This window comes from Nymphaea colorata, chromosome 6 (genome assembly GCF_008831285.2).
Source record: "Nymphaea colorata isolate Beijing-Zhang1983 chromosome 6, ASM883128v2, whole genome shotgun sequence".
In the NCBI taxonomy this organism is placed as follows: Eukaryota; Viridiplantae; Streptophyta; class Magnoliopsida; order Nymphaeales; family Nymphaeaceae; genus Nymphaea; species Nymphaea colorata.
This window is the reverse complement of record NC_045143.1, coordinates 7,532,110-7,545,101: the sequence shown is the minus strand read 5'-3', so window position 1 is coordinate 7,545,101 and position 12,992 is coordinate 7,532,110. Positions and strand designations below refer to the sequence as shown.

The following is a 12,992-nucleotide window of genomic DNA, read 5'->3' as shown; positions in this document are numbered from 1 at the left end:
AGATGAGGACTAGGAGGAAGCTGACGGAAACAGAAGATCTCCATAATTTAGCTTGAGACTCAGATCCAATGTTGTAAAAGGTGAGAAAGTGAGGCGAGACCTTAATTGAAGCGTAAGCTTCACAGGTAAATTTGTGAATTATATAATATTTATAAAAACAACAACAAAACTGAAAAAGAACATTACACAATATATGCAAACCACAAAAAAGGATTTGTAAATCCAAATAAATACAATGGCATAAATATTGTGGTTGATTGACAATGCAGGAACATCTGCCGTGCCAGAAAGACCAGGATAGTTGAATTCCTTAACCACTGGCCCTTGTTATCATTCAATATAAGATGATGGACAGAGCAAATTTTCAGAAGTCTGATTCAGGCTTTAACATACTCCTTTTGAGATCATACAGAAAGGATATCACACAATGAAGATCTTCATACAGAAATATAAGGCGTATTGGGCCTTTATCCGATGCCTTTCTTTCCCCACTAAGGATATCACCATGTGGTCACTGGGCGGATTCAGAAACCATCCATGAAATCTTCTTTCACCTTATCCCCTGGTCTAAACCTTATGCAGAATTGTACCATAAATATGTAATTATGAAGTACTATAAGCTTCAGCTAGAGCTAACTATACCCGGCAAGGCCAGCCAGCACATTCTCATTCTCTCACACGTATTTAAAGTAGGCCAACATACTAAAAAGAGGAAAACAGATCAAGAACAAGAACAAGAACAAGAAAGCATAAAAATCGAAAAGAGACGAGGGGTATACCAATTACTCTGCCCTCCCACTTTGAATGAGTCATCAGCCCTCCCATCTTCGTCAACTTGGAAGAAATGAAGAAGAACACCAGTATAATTGCCCCAAATCTTATGAAACAAGAAACCAAAGGTAGAAATACTTCAATTCTTGACAAAAACGAGACCCCAAAAAGTATAACTAAGAACAAAGGAGGAATACAACCAGAAGAAGCAGAAGACGCTTTCTCACGGTCTCACCTGTAACTCGCCGCTATGTGGATCGACAACACGAGAAACCCCATGAACGCGCCTGATTTGCTTAAGGACCCATGCTTGAACGCCCTGATAGCTACCAACAAGGAGAGCACGACAGCTATGGCTCCTCTGATCGCTAATCCCTCCATCCCCTCTGTCCTCGTTCCTCCTCTGCAAGTTGCAACAGACCCTGGTGATGGATTTAGCATAGGAGCAGACGACCTCCCGCCATTTTCTTGTCAGCTCTCTTTTTTTCTAATTAATTTTCAATTAAATTTCATTTTCAATTAATGTGTCATTGAGGCGTATGCCTCAAGCACTCAACGTGCCACATATGGAGGCGTACGCCTCAAGCACTTGAGGCGCACGCTTCAGGGATGCATGCGCCTCACACCCATGCCTCAAGGCGTTTTTTTAAAAAAACGCCTTGAGTCATTCATATTTTGTAAGAACGTACGCTTCGCTCATATCATTTTCTTCATTGTTGAAGAGGCAGATGTTTGGGATCCATGTACAGTGTTTCCGAAACTTCAACTTGGGAAAAGAAGAAATGTAATGTTCTTCACCAGGACTGTAGTTGCCTATGTTCTCACTTCTGGTTAAATTTACCATAAACTATGATCATGGCGACTAAAAGGAAGGGCACTAAATGTAAATGAGAAAAATCACTAAAAAATATCAACATAAAAATAAGAAGTTTGTTGCGGTCTGTGTAGACAATTCAAACACTTAGTTCACACCTGCCTCCGTCCCGTAATGTAACTGCTCATAATTTTCAGAGTAGGTAAGATAAAAGTGGGGGGAGGAAACCATCTTATTTTTACATTGATATTTCAAGTAATTTTTATATTGGTAGCCTTTAAAAACTTAAAAATTTTATAGGAACCAATTTTACAGGAACCAGAGCCTTATTCTAACCAGATATGCCGTCAGCCTTATACTAACAATCATATGCTGCAATGTAAATGAATGGCCGTAGTAATACGTCTCGTTAAGAGGCCTGGACTAAAGCCTGATTGCCGGCTGAGATTGGCCTGCTTACGTTTACTTCCTCTCATTTAGGAGGTGTATGATAGCCCGTGAAAGTTTTCCGGTGCGCCTTCTCGATTGAAAGTTTTCATCCCATGGAGGTCGCCATCAATTTACAAAGAAAAAATTCAGCTAAAAATTTTCCGTTCTGTACCATGACAACTTGAACGGTTTTCCAAAGTTCCAGTCAAATGCAGCTTTGGCCTTGTTTTAAAAGTACTATCATAAATATTTCAAAATTTTTAATTATATATTTTTTCCAATATATATATATATATATATATATATATATATATATATATATATATATATAGTTCATTTTCTGGGGTCAATTGACCGAATAAGCAGTGCTATAGATTTGTTTGCAACACTGGAAGTTACTTTCTCTGTTTCATGGAATCAGGCCTACAGACAGATCCGTGTCTTACAAATATGTCTATGAAACAAGATTGAAAAGTGCACATTGTATTGCTGCAACCTCTGGTCCCTTTCATGATCTAAGCACAACATCAACTATGCAAGAGAGAGACAGAGAGAAAACCGAAAATGGTGTGTGTCTTCTTAAGGGGTTTGCTTCAAGGAACCTTTAGGAGTTAGAAATAATGAAGACTCGTATCTGTAACATATTTTATAAAGGTCAAGTCTTCAGTGATTTTTTAAACATATAAAAAAATATTTTCTTTACTTGCCAATGTAGCCAAGCTGTATTACTTTGGAAGCAAGTAACTAGATCCAGAACACAACCATATATGACTTTGTACATAATATCAAGGACATCAGACTTTCAACAGCATCAGCACAATGTACAGTTTACATGTGAACTTGGCATTAAACCAAGCTTTAGTCTTAGTTATCATTTCATCAACATTTCCTTTCAGCAATATATTATTAACATATAAATGTAGCATGCTAGATAAGCTCTCACTTGTCCAAATAAATTCACTTTTCCAAATATATATGACAATGCAGTGGCAGAGCCAGAATTTTTTTTTGTTAAGAGGCACTGTTGTAGGAATTTTCATTTCTTATGAGGTACAACATATATAAATAAGTAAATAATTGTAAGACATCTATATAGCTCCGCTATTGTGACAATGGTCTAATTGATGGGCAACATTTTCCCAATCTTGTTATAGTTTTATGAAAGGCAAACTACACTCATCAAGAAGAATGCTTTAGACCATAGGCGGATTTTCTCCATTTGTACACTTTATCATTTTCCCCATCATCATATAATACCCTTATAGTTGTTCCATATACAATATTGCTTCCAAATCATGTGAATGATTTGATCATTTACCATATCAAAATGAACACATTGTGGGTCTTAAACGATTATATCCAAAACCAAATTAAAAATGGATATGTCATATTTCAACATGGTCCCAATCGCAACAACATGAAAAAGAAACCAATATGGATTTACAACATGAAAGAATCCAAATGTAACGACTATGTGAAGTTGTGAACATGGTACAATAATATTCAGATTCCAACAAAAATCCTTCTTCAAAGCCAAGGTTGATCTTTTTTCACACATAAACTGCATTTTCGATGGGCTAGCTGACTCCTTCACGTATACGGGTCCAGTTTTGTCTCTTTTTTCTTCTTCTTTGGCCATGAAACCAAAAAACAAGAAAAGAACAGACAATTTCTCTTTCCCATTTTCGTTGTCTGTTCTATGTTCTCTCTATTATTGTTTCGGTTTTTTTTGTGTCTATTCTTTGTGCTGATTTTCAACTCTGCTAATTCATGCTGGATATAATATCATATATGCTATATGGCATAGTGTGATATAGTATTATATATATGTTCCATCATGCTCATAACCATTATGAAGGCATATCATCAAAAAAAAAAAAAAAAAATCACACATTTGATCATGCTCTTATCAAAATTATGAAATTACATGCTAGCATGCACTAAGTGATTTACTTGCTTAAACTCGTGAATACCCAAATTGCGTGTATATATGCTGCTCAAAGGCAATAGCGGAGTAACATGCAATGGCAGTCTCACACATCTGCCACTTGGGGTAGACGACCTCTCATTTGTTCACACGACGTAAAATGTCATCTGTTCTAGACAAGTAACAGGCAGTAGAGGAGCATATAGAGATTTATGCTAGAAAGAACCAATCATGCATGTAATTTGACAAGGCATATGCTAGCACTTGATCAAATTGTTTAATTTGATCTTGGCACGCTTGCAAAAATGATCTTTTAACAGAAAAATGCAGTCAGGCTTCATTCCATTGATGCACTAAGTCTATATCTTTAAGAGAGGGAGAGAAAAATAACAGCAGCGGTAATAGAGTGTACTTACTAGTAACATGTACAGCAGATGGATGAGACTTCTCAAACAAGCCTTTTATTAACTCACTACTTTGATTGATCATCTAAACGGAATTTAATGTTCCTTTTGGGTTGTTTGGACATTGCGAACAACATGTGAGTGTTTCATGAATCTACCTCAAAATTGGGATAGATTCATGAGACACTTGTTCAAGTGTTTTATGAATCTACCCCAATTTTAGAGCAGAATCATGAAACACTCGTACCTTGTTCTTAATGCCAAGTGGCTCTTCTAGGAGCTCAACACAACATCAAAGATGCAACTGAAAACCTGCAACACAAGAGGGAGATAGAGAAAGGTTTTAGGAGTTAGCGTATGCCTAATCGACTATCGATGGAATGTTTATAGACTCCTTGGTTTCCCCTTCTAGGCCCAATGGCAGACACATCTCTTAGAGGTATCTCTTAAAAGCACCTTTTGAAGGCAGCCCATGAAGAGCTTTTGGAGGCAACTTATGAACACAATTTTTGTGACAATTCATGGTCAAGCTCCAACATCTTTGAACAAGACTGCAAAAACTAAAAGAAAATTACTTTGAATAAACCCTTACAGGTGGTAAGCTTTAAATCAATTTTGGAAGTTGATTGGGATTGGGTAGTTGGGTACTTTGAATCAAGTTTATTCTTTAGCTGAAATTCATCTTTGTTTCTTCATTAATTTGATTGGGATTAGGTAGTTGGGACAGCGGTGGATGATAATTTTTCTGGATTTGAATTTGGATCCGAGTCCGAACTGGGTCGTGGTAGGTCTCGGTTGTTGGATATGGTGATGTCTTGACCAACGAGAGTCTGATTCCTGTATTTCTGTTGAAAAGGCAAAGCATTGTAGGCTTGGCCAAAGGGTTGACTCGCCTTCATAAATTTCAGCGTTCACAAATTTCAACGATTGTCTCACAATACTCGGATTTTCGGAAACCCTTAACGAATCTCGAGAAAATCATGCGTATATGCTGAATTCTTGAGAAAGAACAAATTCTCTATTGCAGTTGCTTGTCGACTTTTCTTCTTCTTCAAGGAAATTTCCATGAAGTTTGTTGACCGTGGACAGATTCGCCTTAAAATTTAGCGCCGGGCGAGAGTGATACTGAAGAAGAAGAAGAAGAAGAAAAAGAAAGAAGGAAAAGAAAGAGGCGAGGGGGATGGGGATCCAGTTCGTCCTGCTGGTGAACAAGCAAGGGCAGACTCGGCTAGCCCAGTATTATGAGTACCTCACCCTAGAGGAGAGGAGGGTTCTCGAGGGAGAGATCGTCAGGAAATGCCTCACCCGCACCGACCAACAGGCAAGAGCGTCTTCTCTCTCTCGGTATTGGTTTTTTTTCTGGAACCTTGCTTCTTCTCCAACTGACGTTTCAATGCTAGTTTTTTTTTTTTCTTTCCTTATTTTTTTTGGGTGATTGAAATTCTGTTTAGTTATTCGTTATTTATACTTCGTTAGCTGCAAATCTTTGTGGAATTCTGAAAATTACATCTCTATGGCGTTAAAATGGTTTGCTGCCAACAGTGAACGTGCTGGTTTTAACGTAAGGGTTCTCTTTGCATAGGACTCTGCTGCTACTCATTGTCCTCTTCTCAGTTACGAGTTTAGGTAAATAATTGTTACGCGTGTTTTGTTGGTCTAGAAAACTATTCGTTTGTTTTTCTACCTTCTATAAGATGGCGTAGTGATTGGTTAAAATGGAATATTAGAATATTTGTTGTGAGTAGTTTCTCTAGAATGTAAATTGATTTTCATTTCAATGAATTGGGTGTTCTCTTTGATCGGGTGTTCTATGCTCTGTCAAACAAGCAAGGGTACATCCTAATTCATTTATCTCTTGGGAGGTTAACTAGTGTTGCGGTACAGTTATGAAGTTGCAGTCTGTTTATATTCCTTTACTAGAAGGGGCCAAGCTCATTAATCTGTGTCTTCGTATTGCCCGGAAGTCTACCTTCAGATTTTTGTCGTCACATCCAGATCAACGCCAAGTAGGGATGTAAATCGAATCGGATTATCTCTTGGGATTTAAATTTGTTCAATTGGATATTTGGTTAAACAAACTTAGAATCTGATGATATATAGGATGAAATTCCACATCTGATATTTTACTTGTAATCGGATTCAGGTGCCTGTCTGATCAGCTATTCCTTTAGGATTTGTAATGCAACCTATACTGAGTCGTGGCCAGGTTACTAGATCAATTCATTCAACTTGTAGGTCAAACGTCAACAGAGTCCCATAAATTTTGATCCGATCTAAATTTTGTGTCCTTCAGCAGTGTAGTTTCTACTTAATCATGCTTACATATTCGCTATAGGCTTATAGCTTATCCTTCCTTGTTTATTTCATTCTTCAGATCTACGTATGGCTTTGGTTGGTGTATTGCACATTCTTGGTTGTGATTGTAGAGGTTGTTGTTAATTGTCTTGCTTCTTTCTTGAAATTTAAGCATACCTGGGCAATCAGGACTATCTTTTTTCCATAAGAAGTGGTGTTGCATTTCATGTGTGCATAAGGTACTGATACATCTCTAAGTGCTTTTCTGATAATCTATTTCCTCTAAATGCAGTGTTCATTTGTTGAGCACCGAAATTATAAAATTGTATACAAGCGCTATGCATCACTCTTCTTCATGGTTGGAGTAGATAATGATGAGGTGAGGCGTGTTATGTTATGTGCTTGAATTTTATGCTAAATATAGTAAATACTATCTTATCCATTTGTTTATACTGTAAGTACAATCCCAAACACGAAGCAGGCAAGGTGAATAATGTCTCCATTCTTTCTCTTTTGCATGGTCTTCCGGGTCTTCAATTCATATGCTTCAAGTCTTTAAAGTGTATGTCCCAATACAATATGTTTATTGTTATTCAGAAAGAAACTTTTTACTTTGCATGTGTTTTATCGGGTAAGTTGTCAGATACATGCTAGCTGATTCTTTCTCCTTTCATGCCATACCTACTTCTACAGCATATATTTTGAAATGTCCAAACTGTAAGTCACTATACAAGCCATCTTTTACTTGTGGTTGATCTACCGTCCAATTTGCTTTATTCTTTTTCATCTATGTGCTTTTTCTGTCCCTGCTCAACATTACAATATCTATGACTCTTTTCAGGGATAAGCTTAAATTAACAACAGAATACTTTAATCTGTTTGAATCTGGAGATCGGCAAAGACCTACCATTTCATTTGCACATGAAACTAATTGTCATTCTGGACCAGATGTTCCAATCTGGGGGGTTTATGTCTCCAAAATTTCTCCCCTAGAATAGCAGCCAATTTTATTAACAATTTTTGGCATGTAACTAAAGGTCATAGAAGTCAATCTGATCTTACATCTCCTTGACTGTAGTAAAAAATGACTAACGTGTACATTATCAAAACCTGAATGTCCTTTTACTTTCCCCTTTTCCTGTGTTTTATTTAAGGCCGCCACATTTCCAATACTCTGTAAGTGCTTGGCAGTCCATTCCGGTTCTTCCATGATGGGATTTGAATGTTTCTTCATACAACTGCAGCTGTTCATATCTTCTGTAATCTAGTTATCAACTAGTCCAAGGATGAACTTCACCTAACCGATGAATACTTGTTAGTTCAACAACACAGTTGATTTTGGCCCCTTCATGCATCAATTTGAGGCAATATTGCTAATGATTGAATGATAGTAATTTCAGGCACTTGCAGAAGATTTTCATACACAGAATCGACACAAATAAAAATTGTTTGAGAAGGGGGATGTTTGTTCTTAAAGTCCTTTTGTTTCTCTACACTCCCAATGCTTGAAAGAGTCCAAACCTATAGTTATGAATGAATCCAGCATTTAATAATGTGCATTAAACTTCTCTCCTCAGCATGCATGCGCCCACCAAGCATTTTTGGGAGTTTTTCTCCTTCTGAATGAGGTAACTGCTTTGCAACCTTGCTAGAGAAGATACTTGCGGACTAAAGTCTTACTAAATTTTTATCCTTAAAGCAAAACATTCAGCACCTAATAATATGGACCGTTTTATATTTGTCACAACTCATGATTAAGCAAGATATCCAACGTAGTTGACTCATGATGGATAAACTCTTTATGCAAAACCAGTTACTTGAGAAAATATGCCCCCAATTGTTAATAAGTTTTCAAGCATGTTTGGTGGTTAATCTAGAGAAAGCCATCCAACATGGATTGTCAAGAAGCATTGATCTCTGTATTGATGCATTTGTTGAATCCATAGTCTAGGAAGCCATGGGACTAGAAGGGTCAAACCATGTTCTTGTGCACCTCATATAACTGATCTGTTTCTATAATGTTGGTTGGAACAGTCCCTTTAGGTGGTGGCCGTCTATCTCCAGGATCAACATCTGGACTTGATGCTTGTACTGAAAGCCAATAATCTATACTGTTTTCAATTGCCTATGAATATTAAGTTAGCCAAAGAGTTGTCAGTTCATAAAATAAATTAGCTGGATTGTTTTGCAGGAATTAGCTACGAAAGGCTTCATGGTGGTCAAGCTCAGGTCCTTCAGGGTAAGGGTGCTTGAGCCACCCGCTGTGTGAAGCATCAGCTCAGTTCGCTCCTGGAACGAGCTTGGGCAGTAGCATCCAGTAAGGACTGAACCTTAGATGCTTGATGCTGCCAAACACATTTACCTGAACTAGAACTGAATGGTGTCATGTAAAGTTTGGACCAGTATATAGTAAAGTTAATTCATAAATAGTGGGTGACTAATGTCTTGCTCTGCTATTTTGATTATTAGCTTATTTCCAGTTAATATCATCTATAGGAATCTAATAGCTCCTTTGCATCTATTAAAGAATTCATCTGGTGACTTATAAGTTTGTTATTCATTTTCACTTTTGCAGAATGAACTAGCAATTCTAGAATTTATTCACCTACTTGTGGAAACTATGGACCAGCACTTTGGGAATGTTGTAAGGTTCCAACTTTCTTCTAAGGGGTCATGTCTTAGCAGAGTTCTCTCTGGCCCATACTGCAGGTACTCTGAAGTTCCACTAATTTCTTTTTGCTGTACTGTAGTGTGAACTGGATATTATGTTTCACTTGGAGAAGGCTCATTTCATGCTTGAAGAGATGGTTATGAATGGCTGCATTGTTGAGACTAGTAAATCAAACATTTTGGCACCAATTCAACTGATGGATAAAGCTTCCTAGACATTCCTTGTCATTTGATCAAACGATCTTACAGTCTGTTGGAGTGTTACATGGCATCAAAGGCATTGTGGATAACCTGATCGAAGTTTTTCGGCTCTTCTGATTATCTGAATCTTCTCCTTTACAATACCTTCTGTTGCAATTAGTGACAATTTGCACCGTGACCTGGAAATATAGTGCGAGGACGGATGACTTTTTTGTCATATATAAGAGATCTTTACTGCAACTCATAGCTTGGATGTCAAGGCAGGTAATGGTTCATCCATCTGGCTTGATTGTTTTTGTCTATCATTGTGATAAATTTATCATCTTAAGTTCTATGTTGCACAAAATTTGCATAGTTATATTTGAGAAATCAAAATTCTTTCGAAACCATCTCCATCTGACCTTCATTATCAAAACAAAAAAGTTCATGCAAGGCGAACATTTTTCAGAAGAGAATCTGAGATTTTAGAAGTTTCAAATTTTCAAAAATGTCAGATTGTCAAGTTCTTAAACATGCCACTTAGATATTGTCTCTTCGGAGACATCTGATAAAATTGGAACAATAAGGATCCCATTCCCACTTAGATATCAGAATAAATTCGCTCAACTATTGATTATAGATTCCAAACTCTGTACTCCAGACGTTAAGTATTCATGTTTTTTAAAAGAAAAAAAAAACCGAGAATGTACTGTATAAAGCAACTGAGTTGAGTGGTGATTATGGTAATGTCTTTGTAGTGAGGTCCATATCGAGTGCGCGGGTTCTGTACGCTTGGTTCAGTGACCGTCTCCCTTCGATGTAACTTATCACAACTGTCAGAAGTAAACGTAATTATTTGTGGTTTTGCGTCAAGAGTTGAATAATTTTGCTTACGACCCTAGCTGAAATGTGCATTTGCAAATATGATAATTTTGTATATAGCATGATAGACTGCTAAACCTTCTTTTCTTAGTGAGTGAAAAAATTACAATCCATCGCTTGGAAAAGAAAGCCAAAGCCTTCCCAGCGTTCCCAGTTCGATGACCATCCAGTCCAAGGTGCTTTGGTGTTTGGGTGGAGTCCTTGTACCTTCCTGCTGAGGATGGGTTCTACTTCTACAATGCATAGGGGGAATAGCACCAACCAGATTGGGTAAATTTAGATTGTTTGGCAATAGTAACAAATTGTTGTTATCCCAAAGATTGTGATAGGTTCATGAAACATGGTAACACAATATTTTATGAATCTGCTCCAATATTCATAGACATATTCATATTCATCGGACAGTAACTGCCCCATTCTTTGGGGCTGATAACATCTTGATATCGATAATGTTTTAATGTGCCACCAGCTTGACCAGCTATGTTATTCTCTTTGAAGCCTAAATCCTTCTTCAAAGTCAACAAGTAATGCCATTGGTAATAAATTTAGACACACTCTCTCTCTCTCTTTATATATATATATATATATATATATATATATATATATATATATATATAGACACCCCAAATGATGGATAGCACAATTGTTTGCGTTGGGTGGTGTGTTGTAGGAGCTATTGGTATTAAGGAGTGTTGATCTTGGGATTAAGGATGCCATTGTGAAGCCCAAGTGGATTGGTTGTTGTCCTCCATCTCTTCTTTTTTCTTCCTCTTTCTCTCTCTCTCTCTCTCTCTCTATATATATATATATATATATATATGTGGCCAGGCACTCATGTGAAAGGCTCCAGGGCATCAATATACAAGGCTTCTCAAAGGGGTTCAAATTAAGATGCATTAGTTGATTAAGACCTCCATGATTGGCGAAATAAATGGCCAAGTCAGTTGTGTAGGATGAAAATAATAAAAAACTGGACTTAAAATTTTTTTAGTATTTTTCACAAAAACAAGCTCAAGTTTGGGCATAACCACAGCGTGCACTTACGTTTGGTCTTCTTTCATTTAACTGCCCATTTGGGTCCAACTTATGCGTTGCTTTTATTATTCCATTAACGCCTGAGCATGTTCTGTAGAATTTTCAAAGGGTTGATGCAGTGTTGATCACAGACTTCCTATAAACTGTCCTCCGAATACAAATTTTCCGGCCTTTGTTAGAATTCCAACAGCAAATCCTACTGCTGCTTAACGATGCTGTCCAATTGAAGTGAAAGTGGAACACTGTGGGGCGTTTGAAAATAAGCTCTTGTTAGATTTGAAATCCACGGATGCTAAAATCAGCGCTTGTTAACACTGGATCTCTCAGGTAGATCCGGGGTTAGATCTGAGATCCACGGCTATCAAATGCGCCCTTCAGATATCTAAGGGAAGCAAAACCGACCAAGAAGCGACCGATTTAGTGCCGAAGATTTCAAGTATTGTAAGGATTTTCAGAAAAATCAACCGGCAGTAACAGTGTTCAGCGTTGCCCCCAAAAGCTGGTCGACTGTTGTTTTACTTTTGATTCTGGATTCAAATTCATTCTGAACATGCCCCTAAACTGTTTTCAAGAAAAAGCCCCAGTCCAGTCGAACTCGAAGCCCTCCCTTTGCATCAAGAATCATGAATTACCACAAAAGAAAAAAAATAAAAAGAAAGGAAGAACACTTCCATCACAGATCGCAGTGATTTTGATGAAAATCCAGTCGACTTCTCAACCATTTTTAACTAAAACTCGTTCTAAAAATCTCAAGACTCTTCGAGCACAAAATGAATCAAAACCGACGGAAAAATTTGATACTTTTGCTTTGAGATCACTGCTCCAGCACCGATGACAAAGCAAATATGAATTTCCGGAATGGGCTGTCGCCCGTCAAACTATCTCGCCGGTAGCGGCGACGGCGTCCAGACCTTCGCCGGTTGGCGAGGGTTGACAGGCGGTCGACACCCCTTTGCCCCTGGTTGTTGAGGGCTTGTGATAGTTGAAGGTTGTGGACCTACTTGTATTTGGCTCAAATACATGTAACCGTCCCAAAAAAATTAAAGGTACTGCATGAGTGCTTCACATTCTGCTAATGGTCCTTTATAAATTTTCCTTTGTCTATAACAACAAATAGCAAAATATATAACATCATAGGAGTTTATACTAACTCCCTGTTTTGAATGGAGGAAACGAATGAAAAAAAAAGGAACAAAAACTTTTTTGGGTTTGGTTGGTTAATTAAAAGGAAAAAAAGAAAAGAAAAACCCAAATTATTTATCAAGAAAACAGATCTGCTTCTTTAAAAGAACTGAAGATCAAAAAGCCAAGAACTGCCTCATGCACCCTCGTTGCATAGAAACTCCAACCAACTGCCCTCTACTTCACCGCTCTTCTTGTCCCGATTCGAACAGCTACAGCTAGCAATGTTCATGCCCTTCTCCTCCTTCATCCTTTTTTCCAGATTGTCGGTAGCCATTACCGAAAGCAACGTCAAAGCTATGTTCATTTTCGGGGATTCGCTCGTTGATGCTGGGAACAACGATCTTTTGGAGACAACATAAAAATGCAACTACTTTCTATATGGGGGTAGATTTCCCAATGG

General features: G+C 37.7%; 2 protein-coding genes across 4 annotated transcripts; one reads left to right on the top strand and one right to left on the bottom strand.

Moving 5' to 3' along the window:
- Nucleotides 1-168: 168 nt before the first annotated feature.
- On the bottom strand, nt 169-1,219 carry LOC116256752 (protein PGR-like). 2 transcript variants are annotated; one of them, XM_031633232.2, is made up of 3 exons: nt 1,007-1,219; nt 780-877; nt 169-573 (listed from the first exon to the last, which is right to left on the bottom strand). In XM_031633232.2, exons 1-3 carry the CDS (start codon nt 1,210-1,212, stop codon nt 551-553), a joined length of 327 nt encoding a protein of 108 aa, XP_031489092.2. In that variant the 5' UTR covers nt 1,213-1,219; the 3' UTR covers nt 169-550. The 2 variants fall into 2 exon arrangements, with proteins under 2 accessions (XP_031489092.2, XP_049934413.1); XM_050078456.1 differs by having other exon boundaries at nt 169-567.
- Nucleotides 1,220-5,250: 4,031 nt separating this feature from the next.
- Nucleotides 5,251-9,757, top strand: LOC116255594 (AP-4 complex subunit sigma). 2 transcript variants are annotated; one of them, XM_050078437.1, is made up of 4 exons: nt 5,251-5,666; nt 6,933-7,019; nt 9,216-9,289; nt 9,391-9,757. In XM_050078437.1, the coding sequence occupies exons 1-4, from the start codon at nt 5,526-5,528 to the stop codon at nt 9,452-9,454; spliced, it is 366 nt and encodes a 121-aa protein (XP_049934394.1). In that variant the 5' UTR covers nt 5,251-5,525; the 3' UTR covers nt 9,455-9,757. The 2 variants fall into 2 exon arrangements, with proteins under 2 accessions (XP_049934394.1, XP_031487326.1); XM_031631466.2 differs by having other exon boundaries at nt 5,259-5,666; nt 9,216-9,284.
- The last annotated feature ends 3,235 nt before the right edge of the window (nt 9,758-12,992 follow it).